The following is a 27455-nucleotide window of genomic DNA, read 5'->3' as shown; positions in this document are numbered from 1 at the left end:
AAGACCTTCAAGATTATGAAGCCCTACACCACCATAACCACTGAAACATCTCCCAAAGCGCTATGTCTACCCCTTTTCAGCCCCAGGGATGGTGACTCCACCACATCCTGCATAGCCTGTTCCAATGCTTCACCACTCTCAGTGAAGATATTTTTCCTAATATCCAATCCAAACCTCCCCTGGTGCAACACGAGACCATTTCCTCTTGTTCTATCGGTAGTTACTTGGGAGAAGAGGCTAACTCCCAGCTCACTACAACCTCTTTTTAGGTGGCTATAGAGCCTCTATATAAGGTGGCTGTAAGGTCTCCCCTCAGCCTCCTCTTCTCCAGGCTGAAGAGCCCCACTCCTCTAAGACCTGTGCTCCAGACCCCTAATCAGCCTGAGTATACGGACAGTGAGAGCTGCTGGCGGTGAAGTACACCTAACTCTTCCTCCTTCGCTGAAGCCTTGCAAGAGAAGGTCCTTTCCCAAAAAGCAGTCTTCAGCAGACTGGGTCACCCTTCTTCTGTGTCACACAGCACCACAGGCAAACACTTGCCGAGTACAAGACGGAAGGCTTAGTGTCATTACAGAGGTGAAGTATAGTTCTGTAGGACACTTCACCTTACGCACGTGACCTTCACACACACCCACACTCAGAAGTTATTTTGACCCAAGGTGTAAACCAGCACATCTCTGGCTGTTGCCATCAGGTGCAAGTTTCCCATCACAGGCAGCCTCACCCTGCGTAGCAGCTGTTGGGAACGAACTTCTGGCCACTTCTTTGAAGCGCTTGGGAACACAGAATGTTTAGGAGTAAGTGCCCTGCATGGTTTATGCCAAGCCTGGAACTGAGGCCAGGCAAAACCCCAGGCAAACAGTCAGTTTTGTCCAAAGTCAGTGTTCAGGTATTGCCCACACTTCAATTGTGAACTTCAGCTTTTCAGCACAAGTAACACTGGTTTGTTACTCAGGTTGACTTTTTTTTTTTTTTCTACCTTGTTGCAACCTTTAGTATGTACTCAGAGTTCTGACCTGGTTTGTGATTCCTTACCCAGGACTGAGGAAAACATTCCTAGAGAAAAGATGTATCCGTTTTACTGCCTTTAGTGTAGGAGCTACCCAGCCTGGCCTTCTCAGAGCACCAGGGGCTTACACTGCAGCACGCTCACAGCAACCCAGAGACAATGCTCCTGCCTGTCCTCAGGGAGAACCTGAGCCACAGAGGTTACAGGCAACTGCCCAACTGATCTCAGTAATGCTAAGAAGAATGACATAATCACTGCAAATTGTCCTTCCCGTTCTAGCATTGGTAGTTTTAGAAGTTAATTCTAACAGTTATTCATACATCACATCTATGTCCAGTACAGCATGAACTACCTCTCTCAAGTTGTTTTTCCAACAGAGTGCATCACATCAATCAGTGTGAAGCACAGAACACACCACGTGGTACAACGCTGTTGCCACTGACAACTTTGTAAGGACTGTGACAAACACGATGGTCAGGCTGTTAGGACCAGCTGTTGGAAGAAGCAACCCCCAAGCTAAGGGCTGAGACATTCCTTCCCGGCTTCAGCTTCCAGGCAACAGATGTGCATAACACTACTGCTCTGGGGTGACTAAAGCAGCCCCTCAACCCCTGCCTGTTACAGCCACAAACTATCACCTGGCAAGAAGTAGCCACCTACCCCTTGCTTCCTGTCACGCTAATTCCCTGAGCCCCAGTGCCTCCCCAACCAGGCCAGCAGCTCTTGTGCAGGCTAGGCCCCTGAGTTCTGAAAGAACAGAATCCGAACTAAGAACACCCACAGTTCTCTGTGGTTGGACTTCAGCGCTTCAGTTTGCAGAGAACAAGTTTCTTAACACTTCCTAATTTGCCTGGTTTTACTGGTGATCCAGAGTTGGAGGGTTGTGCGTCAAACCTCAGCATCAGGTTCTTTGCTTTCATTTTACTAAGAGTTTTCAACTACAATTTATGGATAAAACGTAATGGTCAAGTAGTACTGAGCAATAACCTCTTTTTGTCACCAGCTTCTCCTGGCATGCCACATCAAGCCTTTAGGAGTTGGATGCATGCATGCTTCTTTTAATGTTTAAGCAGTTCCTGTCATTCAGAAAGGGTGATGAAAATTGCATTTCACAGCCTTGCCCTCTTAAAATCACAACCAGCTCTTTTGGTGGCTTTCCCTGACAATCAGGACAAATGGTTTTTGCCCGATTCCTTTGGCTGCGCCAACGCTTGATGTTCAACCAGCCACATATCAAGTCATTTCACAGGGCCAAACTCCCCAGAACTGGAAACTAAGGCAGGAAGGTTTCTTTCCTTCAACCACCTCACAACCACTCCAGCAAGTGCCAAAGGTGGCACAAGAGAAGTCTGGACTACTGTCCAAGCTAAGCCACCCCCCGTGTCACTGCACACTAACCCTGAGGGAAGACAGAGACCGATAAATGGTGACCTTACCATCGGGATATCAGTACTGAGTCTTTCTTACCCTGTATTCCCAGTGGATGTGAAAGGCAGCACAGAAGACAAGAAGCCACATCTCAGTGGAATTATTTTTTATTGAGGAGGAAAAAGGTTTACATATAGGTGTAGGTTTTTCCATCCATACTTTCAAAACTTCAAAAAGGACTGGAAACAAAACTTCTTCAATCATTACTGCAATACCAAAAAAGTTGGTGGGTTTTGTTGTTTAAATGAACAGCAAATTATAGAACTAATTGCTATGTTCAATAAATACCTTTTTTCTTCTGCACCAATTAAGGGGAAATATTTATCCAACCAAGTACAATAAAACCCCCAGGATTTGTACATTTTTAACTTCAAATGTTATCCACTGTGTAGCAATCCAGAAACTTTTATCTATAAAACACAGCCTTAAATTTGAGTGTACAAGGATCTATTTTCTCAGTCAGTCAAATACCAAATTTTTCTCTAGCTCAAGAAGTCTACACTCAAAGCAACTATCTGACAAAAAAAAAAATATTCTCTGGTTCATGACTATCTAAGTAACATTTGTCATTACAGAAAAGGCTCAAAGTCATTACTTGCTTATCAAAGTAATAGGTAAACTTTTTAACAGAAAGATTAACAAGTTACATGGAAATGCAGGTTTATATTAAAGTATTTGAGTGTGTATATTACATATGACATGCAAGCTTTAAAAATATCAATGCTCTCTTCTGATTAGTCAGGAGTCCAATTGGTTTAAATACAAAATAGGAATGACTTCCAAAATGTATCAGCACTTTGGGTTCTCTATTTCATTTTACTTAAGAGGTTTTACTACACAAAAACTACAACAATTACAATATTTAAGAGTATTACAATAAGGAGGGATGGAAACAGGAGTACTTCAACTGAAAAATATGTATATTCTAAATGAACCAAAGATTTGTAAAAGAGCTGGATGGAGGACAAGGAAGGCAGGGATGGGAGGGAAAGCAGGGACACTAAGGTCTGAACTTTGTATTTAAAAATCACATCCTCAACCGTAACTCTTCTGATCTTCAGTAGCGCCCTGGAAGAGAGAAAGAAAACAACACACCACAATTACTATAAGCCAACTGTACCCCTATCAGCTTAGCTTTCATGTGCCCAGCTTTTTTTGCTTTCACATTCAGATTTCCCACTGATTGATACTAGGAACAACAAGGTTACAAGGTTTAACCCAGCCACATTCTATTTATTCACTTGTATTTACTTACTTGGACTATAGGAACGGGATCTCGATCGCGATCGGTATCGACTATAATAAGGCGACGGTGATCGTCTCCTTTAAAGGAAATTAAAAAAGCAACTCAACAACATCCATTATGAAAGAAGCCTTATTCACATCACTTCTACAGAACAGAACCATTTCCTTAGCACGGAAAGACTTAGCCTGCATGAATGATTTCAGCTTTATTTGGCTGTGTCTTACAGTTCTTTAACAAATGCTTTTATATTTCTCTGCATGTTGTGTTTAAAACTGTAAGATATTCCCAGACACAGAATTTAATAAACTCTCACTAGCCTTGGAAATGCATGAAGTGCTTTTGCAGATGCCTGCAATTCTTGTTGAGCAACATTCTCTGAAACTAGATAACTTTCAAACAGCAAGATGGTTATGAAATGTCAAGCATTAAGAATCCCATCTACAAATAACCCCTTTTTAAACAGCACTGTGTCTCAGCTGTCCCTGCTTCTATATACAGCATGGAAAAATGAGTTCCCCTTCTATCTGCCCACTAGATTCAAAGGACACATGCTCTACCTCATTCAGGTAAAATTAACCCCTTGTACAACTGTTTCCTGTAAAACCAAATTACATAAACACAGAAGATTATGAATACTTTAATCCCACAAAGCCCAAAGTAATGAGGCTCTACCATGCAGCAGGCAGAGTCTTGCTACAAGCTGAGTAACACTTTTTGTCACCAAACCTCCCCCCACCCCCGAAATCCAGTTCCGACAGATATTAAATAAAAATTCCATACCTGTATCTGTACTCATATTCTTCGTATCTGTCATAGCCCCTGTCATACCCCCTATCATAGTATGAGTCACGACGACGACCTGCTCCTCCACCACCACCTCCTCCACTGCTATTAAGAGAAAAAGCAGAAAGATTACTTTAGGTATTTACTCTTCAGCTGGATTTAAATTATTTTAAAGGGTTTTTTTTTTAAGTGTTCTTGTAAATCAGACACTCAATACTACACCATGAAACAATCTAACAATAAAAAATTTAAAGAAAAAGCCCTTAACACCCCCCTGCCCCCTGAAAACCCATGAGGGATTTGAGCCTAAGGCCCACCAAAATCAAAGGCAAATGGGCACTTCAGTATTTCAGTAGGGTAAGTGCCCACACTGGATAAAATTTTTTAATATAACTCCTTCAGTATTTTTTATAAATAAAGATACAGTAAACCAGAGTAAGATTTAATAGTATATGGGAACCACAGTACCACGTTATATGAATATCTTTGTGACAAAAGACAACTGGCATAACTCTAAAATTTGAAAAAAAAAAAAGTATCTGTAGCTTTGTTTCTTCAACTAGACACTAAACATGTAGTTTAAATGAATTTTAGTTCCATTACAGGAAATGAGTGGGCTCCTTACTGTGTTGGCCTGCCCATGTAGATGCCTGGGGTGGGTGTATGTGCTCTCTTCGTGATTGAATAATCCACCCGAATCCTCCTGCCATCCAGCTCCATGCCATTTGCGTGCTCCATCGCCTGCAGGAGACACAAAGGAGAGGGACGTGAAACCTACAACGCACTGGTAATTATGGGAGGCTACGTACAAAACACATTATTTTCCACCAGAAAGACAAGTCCTGACTTTGTTTTATTCAGATTGGTTACTAGTGCCCCACTGTGGCGAACGGCTCATCTGTGTCCCCCGGCCCGCTTGCCGGCACTGCTACAGGACTGCACTGGGGTGCCGGAGTAACGTGACACGCAATCCCTTCCTGAGAGAGCGCGGCGCTAGCCCCGCACGCAGTCACGCTCCCTAGACTTTGCCCCCTGCCCACCAGAGAGGTAAAACCGAAAGACAAAACAGCTTTTTTGTGAAAACTGCATTTTTCCTCCTGCCGCCTCTGACCCAGAGGGGACGGGCGGATTCAAAAGCTGTGCAGAACAGTGGCTTCCTGTAGGGTGCATATGGCCGGATTACTGCTAGTCGGCTGCCATTTCATGCTCTCCCAGCCTCCTGCCATCTCCCTTACAAGGACCTACTCCAGCAGGGCTTAGTAAAATGGCGGGTTCAGCCTACATGGATACCTAATTACAACCTTCCTCCCCACTCACTCTCACAATAGCAGCTCGATAAAGCGCCACATGTAAGGGTCTGCGCTTGAGAAGCCTGTGCCTTCAGACCCACCCGCAGCCCCTGCACACGCCTGCTGGGTGTTCTAGCCCCGGCTTCTCTAGTCTCTGAGAATCCACACAGTGGTCTTTCACAAGTCCAAAATCATAAAAACAGTTTTTCAAAGGAGCACAGTGTACTTCTGAGAATTATATTCATACAGTGGCAACTTAAAAAAAAAAAAACAACCCCAAACAAACACCCCCCCAAACACACGCGCCTACAACCTCAAGAATTTAATAAACAGTTAAAACTGGACTTAAAAGCTATTGAAGTTTGCAAAGCAAGCAGGTTTTGATCTGTCATCAGCTGCTCTAGGCTTTCTGAAATACTAGCACACACCACTTGGTTTGTGACACTAAGCACAGCACTCAGCCCAATACACATTATTTTCAACTTTTCTGATGTGAAGAGACACCATTACAATCTTGAGTTGAAGGAGGGAACCACTTTGCTTTTATTAAACTGTGAGGAACAATACACAACCTCAGAACATGAATGCGCCTCTAAGCAAAGCTTTTTAAAAAAATAATTAAAACAATTAACTACTCGGATTTGTAACTTTTTGCAGCTTTCTAACCGGAACCTTATTGATTTAGCTTACAAGTTATAGAGGAGAGGAAACAAGTCATGACACACACACGATTCAACTGCAACCTTCCCAAACTGGAAGTCACTGAGAGTTCTCACTGCCCTATTCAAGACACTTAGTTTCGCCGCGGTTTAATAGCGCTGTTTATATCTATACTATATCGCCACCTAGTGAGTCCCATTCCAATAAAAAACCCAACTACATTTAGCTAACTAGTTACAAGACAGAGTATCAAAGAGCATTTCAAGTCTTTCAATATACACTGAAGTTATGTTTTGTCAACAAAACGTAATTGTTAGCTTTAGTTTCCCAGCCTTGAAAAACCTTTTAGTTTTCAAGTCCCATTCCACAAGGATGATTTAATTTAAAACAAACCCGTGCACACACCCTAGGAACGTGTGAGTGTGCACAAACCTAAAAACAAAGGCTTCAAATAGCTGGCTGAAAAAAAATCAGCTTTGTGACAAAAACATGGAAATGGAAATGCAGCAATATGCAAGGTGAAAGGTAGGGATTTTTTTTGCTTCGTGGCATTATTATGCCCGATTAACAACTTGCAAAGTAGTAAGCTTAGCTGACAAGAAGTCACCTCAAATCCAGAACATCTGGTACACGTCTTAAATATGTTTGTTCTTTTAAGTGTAATGTATCAGCACAACAGATTATCAGGTAATTTTGTGACTTGGTAATTTTTTTTTTTTTAAGTACCAAATGTGTTACAGTTCAGTGGACAGGGATTAATTCATAGTTATCAGTTTGCATGAACCAGTCACAATGTCTAAAGACCTACCTAATATTAAAATTTTGATTTTCTTAGCTTTATGTTTAAAACACAGAACTGTATTTTCCAGACCATCAAATGAAACACACACCGAAGAGAAAAATCAAATTACATTGGGGTTGAAGACACACAATACCCTCTCAGGAGCCTTTAACTGTCAACAGTTCATTTTTGTATCAACCTAGATTTTCTTACAAGTATCTGAATATTGTTGTTAAAAGACTTGCAGTAAGCAAACAAGCCAACAGGAATCCTATAAACACGTACTATTCATTTTGGTTGTGAATTCTAAGGAAAAATGAACTTCACAGGCTGGAATACACATATATTTGCAGACAGAAACAGAAAGTGAGGACTAGAAATGCCACATGCAAACATTCAACCTTAGATTATAGTTTTAAACCTACAGCAGTCTATTTGTAACAACAAAACTCCTTCAAATTATTTGAACTGTAGGGTGTTTGAGACCTGATCATTTTGTTAAACTTACAGGATCACAGCCTCCAGCACCTCCAAACAATTAGAAACCCAAGCATTACATTTAACAGATTTCAATTTCATTTGATATATTTATTACAGTATGCAGCATTTTCTACATGTGTTAGCATTTAGGTAGAGTAAAACGAGTTTGGAAACACCAAACTTTTAATTGTATGCACAAGCTTACACAAGTGACTGGTGGTATTAGTTAACCATAAATTTGCTGAAAGGAATTACACAGTATTTCAGTTTGGATAATGCCACAAAGGGCAGCTTAGACAAGGGAACAGCCTGGAAAGTTTCTGCAACTGGAGTTACCGGGGTGTGTTGGGTTAGCCCTGGCTGGAGGCCAGACACCCAAAATCAGTCTATTACTCCCCTTCTTAGTTGGACAGGGGAGAAAATACATATTAAGAGGCTCAGGAGTCAAAATAAGGACAGGGAGAGATCATTCTGTCAGCAACGACATGGGCAAAACAGACTCAACACAAAGTGAAGAAGAGACAAACTACCTAATTTATTACACTGCACTACAAAGAACAGTGAAAACCAGAGTCGGGAGCGCAACCAGATCTTAAAACAAACACAATCAGATCTTAAAACCCTTTGCCCCCACCACTCCCTTCTCAGCAGACTTTAGCCAGGATTTTGCTCCCTTCTTCCCCCCTGTTCGCAGTACGGGGGATGGGGGGGCAGGGACTGGGGAAAATGGGGTTCTCAGTAGCACCTTCCTCACACCCGTCCATTTTAAGCAGACTTCCCTCCCTTCTTCCCCCTGCTCGCAGTACAGGGGGGCAGGGACTAGGAAAAAATGGGGTTCTTGGTTACTTCTTCATGAGCTGTTTTCCTCTTTCAGATCTTAAAACACCTCTATCTCCCCCCCACCCACACTCCCTTCTTAGCCGACTTCACTCTAGTCATGATTTCACTCCCTTCTTCCTCCCCGATCACAGCACAGGGGGGCAGGGACTGGGAGATGGGGGCTTTGGTCAGTCCCTTGCAAGTTGGTTTCCTTCTGGACCGGGGGTGGGCATTCATTCCACACCCTCCCCTTGCTGCACCATGGGGTCTCACCCACAGGAGATAGTCCTCCAATGTGAGTTCTTTCCCACAGGGCTTGCTCTCTATCACACTGTCTCTCAGTCCCAGTCCTCCACAGGGTTATAAGCCTCTCCCAGCAAGCCTGTTCTGATGCAAAACTCTCTTGCTCATTTCTGTGTCTCTGATTCTCCTCACACTGCAAGTGCTGGCAGGGGTCACAGTATCTTCTCTATGTCTCCACCTGCTCCATCCAGCATGGAGCCCCTCCACGGGCTGCAGGTGGGGTCTTAGCCTTTTCCACAGGTTTCTCCATGGGCTGCAGGGGCATCTTTCTCTCCGGCACCTGGGCCGCCTCCTCCCCCGCCCTTCTCTGGCCTTGGTGTCTGCACAGCTCGTTACATCTTCTCGCTCCCAGCAGCTGCTTCTGGGTTGTTTTCTCCTAGATGTGATTCTCAGAGGCGCTTTGACTATCTCTCGGGCCGCGACTTTGGCCTTGAATCGCTCGTTGTTTATAGTTTAGGCTGGCAGAAAACTCTTAACTGCTGCTTAACCCCCCCCCCCCCCCCTCAGCAGCACAGCCTCACAAAACTGCAACATGGTGAAAGGGTGTAGGGAGAAGGGAGGGAGAGAACTTTATTTGCCTGAGCTGATGTCGCAGTTGCTTCATATTTCTACTGTGGTCTTCAAGATATCATTTGCATTGCACAGAAGATCATCAAGTCTCAATTCCAACTGCATCTAACGGCTTTGAATTGCTTCAGTAAGGTGAAATCAGTATGAAGTTAGGGAAGTATATAGATTGAATACACATGAAAAGCCAAACACAAGCAATTTATGTTGGGGCTCATTCTGAAAATTATTTTAATGATTTAAAAATAACTGTATTTTCCTTGCTGTGTTTTTTGGGGGGTGGTTCTTCCTTGGGGTTTTTTTTTTTGCCTGAAGGCCATTCTATATCGCACTTAATGCTACCAAGAAAAACACCATCTCCACTGCATCACAGGTACAGCATGAGATGGATAAACATAATGGACTAGCTTTTCCACCTCTCAACCCCCATCGGTACATAACTATCACTAGTTCAGGTCTGGATTTAAGGAGGACATTCTTTTAAAAAAAAAGTCTGATGGGATGAAAAAAAATATTTAAGAAATACGGCTTTTTACACTTGCTGCCTGGTTGAATTCAGGGTCTCTTTCACCTCTGAAAGAGAGTCAATCTCTATTCTCTAGCTTGAAGTTTTGTTTTAAAAAATTTAAATTGTCAATAATTATTTACTGTATACATTTCTGAGTGTAAATGTCTATTGATTAAATGCATTCTCTTTAAAGCATATTTAAAAGAGCTTCAGAGTCAATAAATAAATTTTAGAGAACCAGATGTTTCTGCGAGTATTAGCAATTTCATGATATTTCAGTCACTAGAATTCTGTAACTTGTAATTCCAAACAGGAGACCTTCTTGTGCTCTTTTCTAGTATATATCAAGGGTCCCTTTGGATACTACAATCAGTAGGCATTTCTTCAACAATCTATGGGTAGTTTTGGTCAATACTGACGATTCTAAACTGGTCTGGTTGTACCACAGATTAAGTGCCTTGCAAATTAAAATAAAACCCCCTATTATTCTGATCTTTGGCAATTGAATTATTAGTTCAGTTTGGCTTTATAAAGTTTGTCTTGATCGGTAATGATTATTACTTCAGAAATTGGTTCTGAAAGATGGTCAAATCTATCAAGAGCATGAGACTAGCACAGAAAAACAGAAAATTCTGTATTGCCAACAGCTGCTGTAGCTAATGCTTCTCAGATGAGTCCTGGCCATAGACAAATAATATAGTCACAGGAGCCTCAGTTTAAACAACTACTAATACTTCACATTCTGAGTTACTGAAAAGGTAGATATTGGCATATGAAACCCCGGTAACTGTATTAAGAATCATCTCCCTACAATAGCCAGCATTTTTTACTCATAATCCTCTCAATTTATTGTTAACTGAAATAATAAATCCCCCCTCAACATACTTTTTCCCTCATCCCAGTACATAAATGTTTGTATTCCTCTAAGCACAGGAAGAAAATCCTGATGTGATGGGCAAGTTAGAGAGAACATTGGAGAAGAGCAGTATTACGAGGCTGGCTCAATGCCAATACTGAGAACTATGTAAGAAAGAATGCCAGTACTGAGGAACAGGTCTTCAACAGATGTTTACAGATCTTGGCTTTTGCACCACGTTGCACACATGATTCTGAAGATTTAACAGAAAGGTGGCCAAGACACCCCAACACACGAGGCAAAAGCAAAAGATAAGCAATATTTGGTATTGCTTATCAGGGCAGGGGGAATCTATCTGGTGAAAAACGGAATCTTCCGTCAGAAAGTTTCATCTCAAATCTAGCCGAGTTGAAATGTCCTTTGGAACAGGTATGTGCACTCAACATTTCTTTCCCAATCCTCTTAAGGTAGAATGCCTGAAGCTACTGTGATGCTCAAACAGCTCCTCTATCCAGTAGCTATCAAAAGCTAAATGTCTGTTCCTCTTTATAACAAATACAATAATGAACAGGTAATGAAAAGGCTGCTATGGCGTCATAAAAGTCTAAACCAGCTTAAGTCAAAGTAAACTTTATTGCTGCCCATTTCTCATTTTTAGGACACTGCAAAGAATCACCCTTAAAAAAGTATTTTACATTGTCTATGAACTTCCACCACGCCTAGATAGCTGACAGTTCAGAGTATCTTTACCACCACATGGAGCCAGAAACAGTACATCACTTGGTTTAAGAATCTTGATACACAGCAACATTTTAACCAGCTCAGTAACTGATACAGTAAGAACAGTAACCTGGTGACAAGAAGGAATTTGAGGTGCTTCAACTGCAACAGAATCCACAGTACTGATAGTAACCCATCTCAAGCCAAGTTACTGAAGTTTAAACATAACTCCTCACAACTCATTTGGTGTAGAATTTTAGTATTATCATTGTCTGAGAGCGTATCAGCTGAGAGGCTTCCTAGTGTTACCTCTCTTGGAAGGACAATAGTGAAGATAATAGGAAGTCCTCATTTTTTTGTTACAGCTCCATGCATTTGATCTACACAGGACTGCTTTAAGAGGGCTGGAATTTAGTTCAGCATCTTAAGAGTTATAGTTTCTCTTTATTTGGAGGCTTAGGGTGTTGGGGTTCTGTGTGTGGTAGGTTTTGGTGGACTTTTTTTAAGAACAATGGTATTTACTCAATAAAAAATAAAGTGTCACTGCTTTTACGTGTACTCAACTTTGATCAATCTTTCACACAGAGAATTACATCGTGTCCTTCAGCATTCTCCTACAGGGCCTGTCACTGAGTTTCATGCCTACAGCTCTAACTCCTTTTTCTACACTAGCTGCCACTTCTTGCAATCTTCAAATCTGACCTCCAGGCCTGCAACATCAAGTAAGTTTTTTCCTGTCCTCTTTACCAAAGCATTTCAGTTATGTAAATTCAAAGTGTTAGGAGGTTTTGGATCCTCTTCCCACTCACACACCAGCCCACTGGGGAAGAAATAAAAAACGTCTTAATTACACTCCAAAGTTCCTGCTTAAGGTGCTCATCCTTATTTCTCTATTTCTGACAGTGAGTAATACTCAATTCTAGTTGTGTAGTGTCTGCCAAAACAGTTTTATACTAAACAAATTACTTCATGCTATTTACACAGAACATTTCAAGAAAGTGTTTGGTGTCATGCAGGACCATTGCTCACGGCAACCAGGCAAAACCCTACTTCTAAAGATATATGAAGCTGTAAGAGAGACAAGACTGGCACATGAATGTGACAAGAAATACTGTGCAAGTATTTCACATATTAAGTGTTGTAAAAAACGGTAATCTTTCTAAATCCTACCAAAATCAGAGTGCAAAGAAATATAAGGCTAAAAGTTAGAAGACAGTAGGCCACTGAAGATGAATATAAAACTATCCACCCCATTAACTTTCTATTAACCTGTCAAAGTGATAGTAGGAAAATACAGAAGGGACACTAGGTGAAGTTGTGCGTCCCTTTACTGCAACAGCTAAACACCCACCTACAAACCTTTGTCTTTCCATACACTGGTTCTCAGCTGCATCATATCAGGTATCAGCCAAAGAACAGAAGTGAGTCTAGTCCAACCAAGTCATCCATAAAACATTTTCTCATTAAAGTATCAACTAGCATCAATTTTTGTTTCAGCTACTGATAGTAGGTTCTCACCCATACTGTCACCCTCCCTCCAAGCATTATGAATATACTTACCTAATGTAAACAGAGTGAAATGGCAAATCCATAAATTAGGTGCTTGAAATCTGTGACTCAGTTTGCCCAAAAGAGACAACCCCACAGTGAAGACTTAAAATTAATACAGCCTACTGTTCCCATTCTTTCCTTACAGATCAATTATACTGACAATAACTCAGGCCAGCTGTAAACAGTTATCTATATAGCTTGCAGTGTTACTGATCAAAGCACAAATCAAGACTAAACCGGCTATTTTTCCACGGGTGATGACATGCTTTTAGAAAAGCAAATGCAAAGCAGATCTCTTCAACTTTCATAAAGAAAGCTACTTTGAAAAGATAGCTTTCAAAATATTTTAAAAATACAAGGCTTCTATGTGTGTCTAAAGGTAACAATGAAGCAACAAACTTAAAACCTAATCACAACACTCATCAGTGATTCAATACAGGCATCTCATACTCTAAATTTGCCCAAGCCTCTGAATACTGAGCTAAAATGCTTCATCTCTTTAAAAGTGCCATATTATTTGAACAAAACACTTTTAATCAATCTCACTGTAAGAACCTGCTAGCGAACACATACTCAAAAACATTCGGTTGGTTGGGTTCTCCCCCCTCCTCCCCGGGGTATCCATGAAGTCGAGTAGTACAGCATGAATTTACCTCTTTAGAGTCATCAATTCTCTCAAAATAAACGAAAGCAAATCCTCTTGATCTTCCAGTCCGTTGATCATAAACGACATTGACACCAGTCAGAGGTCCGTAACGGGAAAAGACTTCCCGCAGATCTCTCTCGGTAGTATACAAACTGAGGCCGAACACTCCAAGACATGTATTTGGATCTGGATTAGCCTGGTAAAACAAACATTCAACTCCAATTAAGTTTATTAAAAACAAGTTACACATTCTCAATTTTTTTTTTTTACTCTGAAGAAAACTAAGCAGTGTGTGTCACAAAGCTTAATACTCCAACAGCTATAATTTCAATTGTAAGATATTGTCAAAAACAATCAAGATTTTTAGAAGGTCCACAAAGATGCATTTCTCATTTTGGTGAAAAGCTGAGAAAAAAAAGCTATCTGATTACAGAAAAGCTGCAGACATCACACAGGTATATGTGAAGAACAGGTCAGCCAGCCTCAACTCCCACCTTCAGCCTCACTGCACAGTCACTCCTAGCACTGAAGAGTGCATGCTGGCTCCAGCTGCACATGCTGATACATTTGCACTCCTAAGCAGCAACAGCTGAACTAAAAAATCAGCTTCTACTAAAACTCCCCCACCACGCATTTCCTGTGCAACTACACTGAAAGTCAGTGTTTACATTTTAATTTATCTCTGCCCACTGGTAAACTTTAAGAAAGTTATCAGCTTCTTAAACAGGAGTGAGTGATGAAGGTTAATTCTGTAACACTGATCCAAAAAAGCATGCACACTTTTCTAGAGCAAGACTCTGGATGCTCCAACATTCTTTGGGATACAGATCTACTTTAGTCGAAGTTAAGTGTATTAAGTAAGTCAAATACGAAATCGTACAATTGTACAAGGTACTGTAATTTCTCTATTAGATTCAAAATTTTTCTACATGCCAGAAAGGTCAGCTAATACCAATTCCATTGTAAGAATTATTTTACTCAAAATAATTTCAGTTAAGCCTCTGGCACCTGTTACACTAGATAAAGCAATCTGAAGAAGCAGTAACAGGCGTAGGGATTTAACATTTCTGCTAAAACAGTAACTGGAAGTTGAGACAGTTGAAAACTGTATTTCAGTTTCATATTTTCAAAGCCATTGATATTTATCCCTACAGAGCTTGCCTTCAACCTGATTCAAAGAATTAGGAGGTTTATATCTGTCGCATTCTCTTCAGAGGTTCTGTTAAGGAATTCACTGTGAAAGTGAGGTCTATATTTGAAGTTTGGTTTTCATTTTAAGACATGAATCTTATAATTCCTTATTAAAGACGAAGGGCACAAGAAAAACTGGTAGTTTGTCATTCAAAAGTTTCAATTACACAGGTTTAGTTTTCTTTAGCCCACTTCAATCTAATAACTCAGTGACATTAACAGCTATATATCTCTCTGATTACTGAAACTCTTGTGAGCCTAATTAATTCTCTCGGTCTTTCAAACATTGTTTGGACAAGTCTCTCCACACAGTAGTTATCAGCATTGTCCTTTTCTACAACCCCCTTACCTTATTACTATTTCTGAGGCAAGAGAAGTATAAAGAAATCAGTCTGTGTGGAGGAAGTGACAAGTGATAGTTACAGCAACACTAAAAAGTCAGCTTTTACATCAGACTTTTGTACTGCCTCGTACCAGCACAGTATGCAAGCTCTCTTTACAAAGTCAGAAGTGGTAAAATAGCCACCAATTTTCGTGGTGCCTTTAGCACCTTGTTATTGATGGGATTCAAATCTGTTTGAGTTTCATTTTGACACTACAAGAACTACTCCTCAGAATTAATGTGAAATTCACTATGAAAATAAGTTTTGTATTTCAGAGTCATTTCCAAGGGAAAAGGACTTCTTCACAGAAAAAAATATTCTACTATTTCCTAACGCAGTAAAGTGGATTCATTCGTCTTTCAGCAGAAGTATGCTAACCCTTCTGAAGTTCAGTTATTCCTGCCAATTTTTCAAGACATTAGATTCATATTTACTACTTCATGATTACACACTGGCAACAATCCACAAAAAGCAGAACTAAGAACAGTACTTTACAACTGCTTAAGTCACTGTACATTAGAACTGCTGTAGTCCGGCCCTTTTCCACACACTCTTGTCTTCTCCCTCACATTGGTATTATCTGGTCCTGGTGAACTGCTTCACCAAGGTAAACCTGCAAAGAACTCTACTCTTTCTGATAGGATTAGGAAAAACTCCATAGCAACTTAAAGGATCCAAAAACTACCCCAGCCCTCACCAAGGAAGGGGCAGACCTCCGTGTAACAGCACTCATTTAGATCAGCCTGAAGCAATGTGGAACCAGAAGCTAAGGCACCGGAACAGATTATACAAGACAACCATTGGGAGAAATCCCTCAATGATATTTGCAATTGTATCTTCGATCTTGGTTGGTGTGCCTGTACTTCTTTCTGCCCATACAGAGGTATCAAGTTGCTTCTCATTTTAGATTTGATGACTTACTCACCATCCTTTTCATAACTGTAAATTTTGTAGCCTATGTTAGAATTTATACATTAGCTAGCAACACATGGGTTGGTTAAACCAAATTCATTATTCAGGTATAAAGTCACAAGCAACCTTCAACATAATATACTGTATGTCACAGGCAAATACCCTTGTGAATTTTTTACTTTGGCTCCTCTTGTCAATCTTACCAATACTTCCAGACAAGCATATACAGAAATGCTCTTGTTTTTGTGAATCTGGACTTCACTAAAATAAACAGCAATTGTTTTGTTGATACTCAGCCTTGATGAACATGACATACTCTGCTGCCAGTGTGCCTTCTCCTATTGGACATTGGAGAATGACTACGGCTCCTTCGACGGCGGTATTCTGGCGTGTATGATCTGCTTCGAGAACGTCTCCTATGGGAATGAGAATGGGAATGGGATCTGGAACGAGTGTAACGTCTGTGCGAATGTCTTCTGGACCTGGATCTTCAACAAAGAGAAAGCTTTTAGTCAGGGCCTATGCACACAATGTATTGAATTTTAAGCCTTATGTTTCCTAGAGGCTAATATATTTCTCAGAGGCTCTCCACAACTAAAACAGTTAAGTTTCATCTACTTTGCACATCTAAACACTGCACAGATCTCTAGTAACCTGCTCAGGGAGCATTATTTTTAATTTTTAGCATACAGTGAGGATTATGTTCATGAAAGCTTTCACGAAGTTCAAAGTTTAAACTTCTATCACCTTGGCAGCACATGTAACTAACACTTGCAGAGTGACAGAGAAACCAGATCCGCCACAGTGTAAAACACTGTTGTGGCTGAAAAACTGAAAGATCTGGCAGCACTACTACAGTGCTGCAGTATCTAGAAATTAGGTTAGTCTAGGCTGGAAAATTATTAAAGACAAAAACCCCAACCCTACTTAATTGCTCAAATACTTCTTTGCAAACATACAGATAATGATAACCTCAGTTTTGAACAGGCATCATCCCATCAAAGTTGCATGATTTCATGCACACGTGCCCTATCAACAAGTTATATCTATCTAGGCTTGTTGCAAGAAGAGAAGCTAAAACATGCGGCTGAACTTTGGGAATTCAGAGCACAATAGCTATTCTTTGACTGCACCAGTATAAAGTTTATAAATAGGGAAGATTGATTACTCAAACTCCCCAAGAACTAGGGAATACTACACAATTCCTCTTCCCCTCTCCAGGGCTACAAATGCTGGATTTTCTCTCCATAGATGAAAGGATTCGGAGGGTCTCCCAATTTTCATGAGTATGATGGTTCAAGGGAACAGAGTGCAAGCCAGATGTTTTGTGACAGAAAAAAAGACAGACATCCCTCCTTTATTTTGAGCAAGCTCTCTCAAAACCGAGAGCTATAAAACTTTGTTTCTGCAAACACTCAGTGTAGAAAAAAAGACAGCAAAATACACGTGCAGCATTGAAAAATTAATTTAAATCTTAAAGCTCTCATAAATCAAGAAGCTATCCATGCCCAACTGAAGCAGCAGTTCTCAGGTTTTGCTTTTAAAGCCTTGATTTTGTTTTTAAAGCCTCCAACAGAGGAATGTAAATAACTTCCCCAAGTAGCATCTTCCAACATTTCCAGAGCTAATTCTTTTTATCTAAGCCAGAGTACCTTTGCTGCAGCTCTTACTTGAATTTTTCTTCTTTCTTAAAGCAGGGGTCCACACAAGAGCTCTCCCCACCAAAAAAAAAAAAGATTTTGGGGGAAGGAGGCATAAAATCTTACAGAACTGAGATGTAATCCCTTCTGAATTGAGATACATTCACGTTTCTCTCTTCCACATGAGATAAATCTACAAGTTCTAGATGTGATTTCTATATTTTTTTTCTATTTATACTAATTTATACATATCCATGCTTTATTACTCAGGGCATCTTTCCACAAGTTTGACCACCTATATAACCACTGACATGAAAATCAACATCGTCCTGTTAATACATCCCAGTAGATTTACAATTTTGGTAGAAAGGGAGAAAAAATAATCTCCTAAATGTACCAAAAAGAACAGGCATAAACAGTAATACTGAATAACATGAGTAACTCCCTGGACATACCTTGATTTTGATCTTGACCTAGAGTGAGATTCAGAATGTTTGGAAGCCCTCGATGGACTGCGAGATCCTGACCTGCTCTCCGATTTTACACGAGCAGGGCTCCCAGCTGGAGATTTTGACTGGGAGCGAGACTCCTAACAAAAAAGACAGTATTAAAAGTGGTATTGGTTGTATTAATGCCTAACTCCTAACATTTAAAGTACAGTAATACTATTATATTGATTGCTCCTGAAAAAACAAATGGTTAGGCAATACCCTCCAAAACAAATTTCATTTTGCTAACCCACTGTTAATATTGTATGCTTTCCTCAAATAGGTCCCTGCTTGAACCAGATCACCAATTCTCTATTAACTAAGTAATCATGCAAATTCATCTACAACTTGATCATACAGACACTGGAACATAAACCATACATTTACTTAACCTAGGACCCATTCATTCTTCCAGATTCTTTTAATTCTACTTCACTCTTGCTTTCTACTTTTCTTCATTCTTCATTTTTTCATTTTTCATACTTCGCGTATTCTTCCCCAATTCAAACAATTCATTATAGCCTTAAAAAAACATTCAAGTGCTTCTATCTGACCAATCTTCTGTTCAATTTTTTCCCCCATTCAATTTTAATTTTCTGATCTTTAATACTTTTCATTAGCCTTCTTTTATCTTGATTTATCTTCCACATTCTTGGAAAAAACTCTTCAATTTCTTCACGAACATTAACCTTAATGGAAAAAGAACATTTAGTATATTTAAGCACGTGGGGATTATAAAAACTCTGCTGGAGTTCAGATGTTATCTACCAAATTGAAAAACCAGCAGGTAAAGTGCAAGAAACTATTTTATAAAACAACTTTTTTTAAAAATCTTTAAAACTGTATGAGTGTCTATGTTCTAACAATGAGCTTACTGTGTTCTCAGTGTTTTACTGCATTTTCAGCACTACCCTCCTCCCCTTTCAGATTTTTTTTGTAAGATACAGATACACTAAAAACTAATTAGCACAAATATAATAAAGTATTGGTATCAACAACTGACTTCCCCCCCTAAAATAATGACTATGTACTACTCAATATTGACCATCCCAAATTCTACTCCTACATATTATTACTAAGACACTCAGTTCAACAGAATGGCCAAAGATTTCCAGTCTGTGCACATACTTACTCGCGTAATACACGCACACAGATATATGCAAGACAAGTTATTTTTCTTTCTACTTTTTCTTCCTCATTGTTATCCTGTTTTCCTTGCATACAACAATCTATATAAACCAAGGTATATAATATTGCAGTTCAAAACAATCAAATAAAACACAGAAGAGTTTTTTTCTTGCATGATAAAGCACACAAGAGAAAAACTAGGAAAACAAGCAAACAAAGAGCAGGTTAGGATTTCCTCGCATTTTATAGAGCATATTTTATACAGCATTTCTAGGGAGCTCAGCTATAAAAAAAAAACCCTACAAAATAGTAGGCTATATACATCTCTAATTTCACAAAATATTTTAAAAATTCTAATGAAAAACACACATAGCAAATTCCCCTCCCATAAGTGTTATATTTCATGTTTATTCACATCATTTCTCCTCCTGCCTGCCATCATCAATTTATTTCTTTCTCTGCCTACATCCCAATACACATTTTCTTTTGCAGTTCTTTGGGATGAAGTTCTTTTCAAAGAATGCTGCTCACGAATTTTAAAACAATAAAAACCACCAGAAATAGAACCTAAAAAACCTCTTACTAACAAGCATTACAGCCACACTACCTTTCCCCTTTACCTCAATAGAAAGGCCAAGGAACACATGGAGAATGTCATCTATTGGGATAAGCCTGCCATACTTCTCAGTCAAGGCCAAATTAAAAGCTTGGCTGTAGCACATGACCATATAATCAGGTCTGCATTACAGGTTACCCTTATTAAGCTGGCTCTCTGCTGATCTAGCTACACAACTTTCACTGAAATAAAAGGATGTACATGCACCTAAACATTACCAAATTTTTATTTGGTTTTACTATTACATTTGAAATTCAACCGTTCCCTATAAAAAAAATTCCTTGTAGAACCACTAGCATGCTTTTTAGTTACCTTGCCTCTCTTTCTGTACTCTTCGTTGTTTGATATCCTCCTTAATTCCTCCCTTTACATTTACATTCCCTGCAACAATTACCAATTTATCTGGAATTATTTTTTCCACTTCCCTCCCTGGTAGAAGTGACCATGATATAAAAACGTTTAATGTGATATCATTCATGTTTAGAAGACATCCTTCCAACAGAAGAAATTCATTCTCCCCAGTCACTCCTTCATGAGAATACTGTGTTGTCAGTGCATTTTGCATTTGAAGGACAATTCTTGAGTAACAACAACTTTGGAAACTTGTACAGAACAAAAGCCCAAAACACAGACACCACACAATCTAGAAGTGCTGAGAGGTGCCAGAAATGCCAAGGACCCAATCACTGCTACACAATGCAAGTTAGCTAGTGTCCTTATCTATTCAACTGAAGCATCTTACGACACCGTCCACAGAATTTTGAACTATCATTTATGACAATTCTGAATTAAAGTTGCCAACAGCAAAAATTACATCACTTCATGCAGGCCAAGTCCTGTTGGAACTATCTGTTCAAGCCCTTTAGGGGCTGCACTCACACACAGAACTTTAAAACTGAAGTGACAGCGATGACAGCATGAGTTTTTGCACATTTTCAACTTCCTTAAAATAACTGTAGATGTAAACTGCAGCTAAAGAGATTACCTGTTAGCAGTTGCATACTGTGTCATTGGCAGGCAATTACATCCCATCTTCTGATGCAACACAGATCACCTAGTTATATCTCCTACGATGCTTTGAAAAGAGAGACTAAGGGAATCACAATCTGCAAGAGTTTAAGGACTTAGGTACTTTTTCAGTGTCATCCTTAAGACATATCAGCAAGACTAGGCAGGGATTAAGAGATTCAGAGCTTCAAAGAGTCACAAAGGGAGATTTTAAAGAATTTTCATCCTCTACTTTCTACTATAAGAAAATAATTAGCTAACTATCTTAGTCTGCATCACAGACCAACCCAATCATTCTGCACAATATCCACTTTGCAATACAAATAAGAAATTAAGTAGTTAGCGTTCTTTATGTGATCTTTAATAAGAGCAAGTTATCCAAAGCATGGAAATATCTCAATTCTGTTCCAGTCTTCATGCAATCTAAACATTCTGACCAGAAATTAAGTACAGCATGAGAAAGAAAGACTAAAAGTTCTCTCTGGATCCTCAACACTTTCTTATATTTCTGTTACAAAGGTCCTCAAACATTTAAGGGACATAGATAAAACTATTTCTTAAACTCAGTTTCTCATCCCACAACTATCTTGCAAAACAGAACGTATTTTAATGCCCCCTGCTTTACTACACAACTGTCCAGCCACTACTTTCACCCTTATAAACTTTAGGCAGATAATCACTGTGTCCCACATCAAACTATTTAGATTTGCTATCACTACAGCCTGTATAAAGGATAGGTAACTTCTTAATGCTCTTCAGATCAGACTTCTCTTTCAAAAAAACAATGCTGTCAATAACACTTTCCCCAGGGCAAAACTACAAAGAAGTAAACAAACAAAGCAAAGACCACAGCAAAATCTGAATCTAAATAATAAAAAAGAACCTCAATTTTTTAATTGCGACAGTGTGCTTCCTCAGAACAAGATATGGTGGCTTCTTCAACTACATCCCAGGATGTGGGATCAATGACTCACCAAGTGGAACTTTGAGCCAAAGAAATTATTGTAGGTAAACACAAAATATGCAGCTTCAATTACCAATTATCTGGATAAGAAGATGCACAGCTAGAAGCACTTAAAGAGAATACTGAAGAGTATTTTTCATCCTTTCTACCTTCTCTCTTCCCAGGAAGAACAGTACGAAACAGAGTGATATGAATGTATGGATGGAATGCACTGCCATGACTGACAACTGTTCAAACCATATAATTGATGCAAGCTGTATCTACTGTTTCTCTTCATTGTATCCTTCAAAAGAAATGCTTCCTTCTGATATAATTACTATTTTAAAAGCCTCTGAAACACTTCTATGCAAAGTAGAATTGTGTAAGTTTAAGATGCATTCTTTCAATTTCCACCTAGCATGACAGAGTATGGTAAAGAACATGGTGTGTGTGTGTGGGGGGGGGAAGAAAACAAAATTGTTCTTTCTTTGACACCTCTTTGCATGCCTTATTTCATCACTTCAGAGTATGGCAGAAACACTATCAAAATTTAATGTGATATGCTAAATAGAATAAGAATGGAATAGGCTTAAATTAGTCTTTCTATAGCAAAGCATGGGAAGGGAAACAAGAAGGGGAAAAAAGTGTCATCAAATCACACAGAAATTTCAGTTGAAATTAATTCGAAATGCATTTTCCCTGTTAGGGGATACACAAGGAGTGAAAAAAGGACAGAACAAGTAGTCTAGCAATACCATTAAGCCAGCAAAATGCTAGTTCAGACTTCACAACGCTACTACCAGTAACCCCCGCGGAAACTCAAAAAATAAGTCCAACTTTTTAAGGGGACAGAAAAATACAGAGTCAAAATTAAATTTAGCAGCAGCTTACATTCTCAGTATAAAACTGACAATCTAGTGACATCTCATTTATGAAAAAACCCACAATCCAAGATTACACTTTAACCACTGTCTTAGTATGAATCTACCAGCTTTCCCCAAAGCTCACAAGAGAATTTTAATAATTTTGGCTTTGCACTATATATGAAAAATAAACCTGATCTCTTAATGAGCTGTTCTCCTGTAATTATTTAAATAGCATAATATAATAAGCCTCTGTATAAAAAGCACCTCAGAAGTTGTGCTATCTGGAAGACACGCATATTTTAAGTTGTCAACATCAGAAAACGCTTTTCTCAGTAATACTGCTCTGATTAAAACAAGCAAGCAAAGAAGAGGAAGCTCCAGTAATAAACTTTAGAAATTACAAGTTAATCTTCTAACTGATACTTGAAAATATGTATCTTCAGGGAGGATTCTGTAGTTACTCATATATGGAAAAGAGGGAAATTCTCAAAAAGAGCAGTCTTCCCAGCTGACGCGGTCCAAAATATCTAGAATTTCACAGAAATCACAGAATTATCAAGGTTGGAAAAGACCTAAAAGATCATCCAGTCCAACCATTCACCTATTACTACTAGCTCCCACTAAACCATGTCCCTCAATACAACGTCCAGTCTTTCCTTGAACACCCCCAGGGTCGGTGACTCCACCACCTCCCTGGGCAGTGCATTCCAGTGCCTGACTACCCTTTCAGAGAAGTAGTGCTTCCTAATGTTCAGCCTGAACCTCCCCTGCCGCAGCTTGAAATGCAACACGCCTTCCTTGCCACAGCAACGGCAGGTTGCCACTACAGGAGAGGCTGAACACAATTAAACGTACTATCCCATATGCCTGTGTTGTAGTCCTGTCCCCCCCCGCCCCCCCACCTTTAAAGTTGACTGGATTTAGGTAACTAACATTAGAACAGATATGAAATCAATAATTTTGCATACAAGCTTCAGGAAGCAAATATAAGATGCGTTCACAGTTACGCTAATCGAAAAGCTGCTTGCATGTGTAGGAACTGTACACACGTCCTTGAGCAAGAGGGCTCATATGCAAAACCATGTATTTCTTCAAGTGCTTTATTAGACTGAGACCACCTTGAGATTCTGCACAGAGTAGGAAGAGGCATCTGCTTAGAACAAAGATAACCAATGTGAAGTGCTAGTTTTGTCCTTAATAAAAGATTTTATCTATTTACATAAACAGCACATCAATACTGGCAGAAAACTACTAAGCTTTTGAAAACCTCATCTGTCTAACCTGCTCAAAGAACATTTGTCTTCTCCAAAATTCAAGTCACTGGATAAGCAGCACAACTTAAAATGTTTTAATTCTTAATGCCCCTGAACTTAGTTCTAGCATGTCCAGTATATTTCTAATTCTTCTTTCAATTTCTTTCCATTAAACCACCATTCTTCTTTTCAATCAGCCACATTCTTACCACAGAACTTGCTTAAGTTGAAATAAAATTACACAAAACCCATGTTAATTAGACTGAGCATATCTGATTAATGTTTGCTTTTAAAAAGCCAATAAAGAAATGAGTGAGCTCAAGAGTAATTACAAACCCTAACTATTTTACAATGATTTTATCCGACACTTTAAAAATTCGGGTTTTTAAATAGCGCAAATTATGCAAACTCACTGGAAAGTTACTACCATTATTAGTCTAAATTTCCTGTTGAGATTCATTAACAGCATGATTTTTAAAATAATAAGTTGGAGGCAAAGCACAGACAAAAGTAAAATTTGTTGATCATACTGTGGGAAAAACAAAACCCCAAACTAACTGAATTACTTATACAGGTTAAGTGGCAAAATAGAAATAGTTTCTAATTAATCTCTCAATACAATAATTAATATGCATTATTAAGCATCTCTTGGTATCAGCCTTCATCACTACTTTCAACAGCTTTCATTGAAGTGCTTTAGGGATAATACTTATCTACACAGTTAAGATTATAAAAGAACTCGAACTAAATTTGAACTCCCTACTCCTTTGGCATTTAGCTTCTTAAAAGCACATCACCCTAATTGCTATTTAAATGGGGGGACAGAGGGGATGATCAGACACCAACTGAAAGGGTGCTTCAGAATTCTTATTTGCAGAAGCTTCCAGGAAAGCAGGTTCTTTAGAAACTTTTTTCCAGTTTCTGCAGTTCTTTTTCCCATTCAAAACATGCCATTTCCTCTCAGTTCCCCGTGCCTGCATACAGCAAACCACCAGGACAGTCAGCGTGTAACACGAGTTCTATCCAATTGGGAACAGCAGACTAAACACTAAATCCCCGAAGTTACAATGTGCTTAATTTTATGCCTATGAGCACCTTCAGTGGAGGGGAAAAAAAAAAAAAAAAAAAAGCATTACAACCCAAAATACAATGTCTTACTTTCAAGTATTTTAGTAGCATCGCAACAACAAATAAAAAAAGTATTACTGAATAAAAAGCCCTATTTACTAATGCTCATCATTAGAACAACAAAAAAGCCCCCACCCCCCCAACAATATACGAGTCAAGTACCTGTCTTTATGTTCAGTTATAAACAACACCAGTAGACAAGACACTGCCACATGCCAGATCGATCAAGAAATTCCAGTGTTAGGGAGAGAAAAATAGGAGTTTTCCAAATGAAGACTCAACACGGTCAGCAGCTCCTTTCAACAGGTAAATTTTCCACCACAAGAACGAGCCAAGAAGTAGCAGTTACAAAAACTATTATGTAGGACTTTTTGGTCTTCACATAATCTAAACATTAATTCACTTCTACATTTGGCAGAAGGCGTGTAGAAATACTGAAACCATGCAGTCACATCAGCTTTGTGACACAAACAACAGATCCATCAAAGAACCTAGTACAAGTGTTCTGTGGATGAACCTAACATAAATATTTCCTAACAATGAACCACAGCATAGATACAAAGTAATTTTAAAGAATATAAATCTTCCTGTAAATCGGGAGATTGAAGTAAAAATTTTAAAAATCAACAAAGCATACTTCTTGCTCAACTTTCTCAGACGTAGTCCATTTTCCCTTCAGATATTAGTTTGTTTAACTGAAAAGAGCTCAGCTATATTGCCACCCTTGTCCAAACAGTCGACACAAGAACAGGTTTTGTTTACCTCACCTGAGGAACCAGCAGCAGTCACTGCACAGTCAGATACAGCACTCTCATCCTAGGGAACATTTGTTTTTTGGGGTGTGGGTTTGTTTCCGTTTTACTAAGAATGGGCGACATTATTTGTCTAAAAATAGTAATTGGAATAGTTCACCGCTCTTCTAAAATTTCATTGCTTGTTTCCCCAGGCAGTGATCCCCACATAACTGCAAAACTGCTGTCACTGGTTCATCAGAGAGCCACCAAAAGGATGCTCAGGTGTTCCTCTAAAGCATCTCTTAAAAACTGAACAAAAACCCCCAAAACTCTGCAAAATTAAAAAGATTAAATAGTAAGGGAGTGAAAACAAACCACACATTTCATTCCTGTTTCAAGCAGCTTCTCATTCCTGCTTAAACTGATAATCAAAGAAAAAAACCCAACAAGCTAAAACCAAACAAAAACCCAAAACCCAAATTGAAAATTGAAGGGTCCAGTCATACGTGTAGATGAAAAACAGCAGTTATCGGAGGGAAGAGAAAAGAAACAGGCCTAACAAGGTTATAAAACCACAGCAGCTTGTTCAGAGTGTTCAGCTGCGTGATGAATGAGCTTCAAAGATTTAACGAAGGCATACCTCCCCGATGGCTTCAGGAAGCCTGGCCCAAAGAAGATCCTATTTGCAGGCCAGCAGCCAGGAGAGGCTGCGCACCTCTCACAAAAGGACCCCAGTGCCTCCTCTTTTACGCAGGTGTAGGCCTCGGTTACATTGCGCGGGACCGCGCTGTTCCAGCCAAGCCCGGGAGACTGGCACTGCCCACAGGCAGAGGCACACGGAAGGGCAAGGACCCCGAAGCCTAGACCCGGCAGACAACAGGGCAGCTCGGGATCACGGAGGGAAGAAAGAAAATAAATAGAGACCCGTGTAGAAATATCAGGCTACAGCCACTATAGCCCTGTTCTTAAAAAGCATGCGCCAGGAGGGTGGCGGCAAACCCGCAGCACCAGAGCTCAGGGCCCGCACCCCGGCGGAGGGGGATGGGGACGGAGAGGCGTGATGGGAGAAGGAAGCGTGTGAGCGTGAGCACGGCGGCCCTCAGCCCCGCGCCGGGACAGCTCCTCAGCGCCGGGCCGGCCCCAAAAAATAACAAATGAGACAGGGTCAGGAGAGCGCCGTGATTCGCCCACGGCCCAGCTGAGCCTCAGGCGCCCGAAGAAGCCATTTTAGAGACAAGCTGCGTTACCTTCAGAGAAAGAAAGGCATCCCCACCCACCTTCCCCGCGCCAGGTCACCCCCTCTCAGCACGGCCCGGGTAGGGACGGCCACTCACCCTCCCCTCGAAGTTATTCTCCTCCACGTCGCTCATGTCGGCAGAGTCCTGGCCACGCGGCTGGGCGAACGGGAACGTTAGTCCCGAGCAGCAACCGTACCCGCTACCGCTGTTATCGCTGCTGTTATTATTATAGCTACCGGTACCACCGCCGCCACCTCCCTCCCGCCAGAGCCTCCCAAACC

At 40.0% G+C, this 27455-nt stretch overlaps 1 protein-coding gene across 2 annotated transcripts; it reads right to left on the bottom strand.

Annotated features, from left to right (window-relative positions):
* Nucleotides 1-2528: 2528 nt before the first annotated feature.
* On the bottom strand, nucleotides 2529-27455 carry TRA2A (transformer 2 alpha homolog). Of its 2 annotated transcripts, none has more exons than XM_084280608.1 (8): nucleotides 27271-27455; nucleotides 18228-18361; nucleotides 16449-16620; nucleotides 13654-13842; nucleotides 5092-5207; nucleotides 4464-4571; nucleotides 3693-3760; nucleotides 2529-3505 (listed from the first exon to the last, which is right to left on the bottom strand). In XM_084280608.1, the coding sequence occupies exons 1-8, from the start codon at nucleotides 27304-27306 to the stop codon at nucleotides 3495-3497; spliced, it is 834 nt and encodes a 277-aa protein (XP_084136734.1). In that variant the 5' UTR covers nucleotides 27307-27455; the 3' UTR covers nucleotides 2529-3494. The 2 variants fall into 2 exon arrangements, with proteins under 2 accessions (XP_084136734.1, XP_084136735.1); XM_084280609.1 differs by having other exon boundaries at nucleotides 16449-16548.

This window comes from Gallinula chloropus (genome assembly GCF_964237585.1).
Source record: "Gallinula chloropus genome assembly, chromosome: 2".
NCBI lineage: Eukaryota > Metazoa > Chordata > Aves > Gruiformes > Rallidae > Gallinula > Gallinula chloropus.
This window is presented reverse-complemented; position numbering and strand designations above follow the sequence as displayed.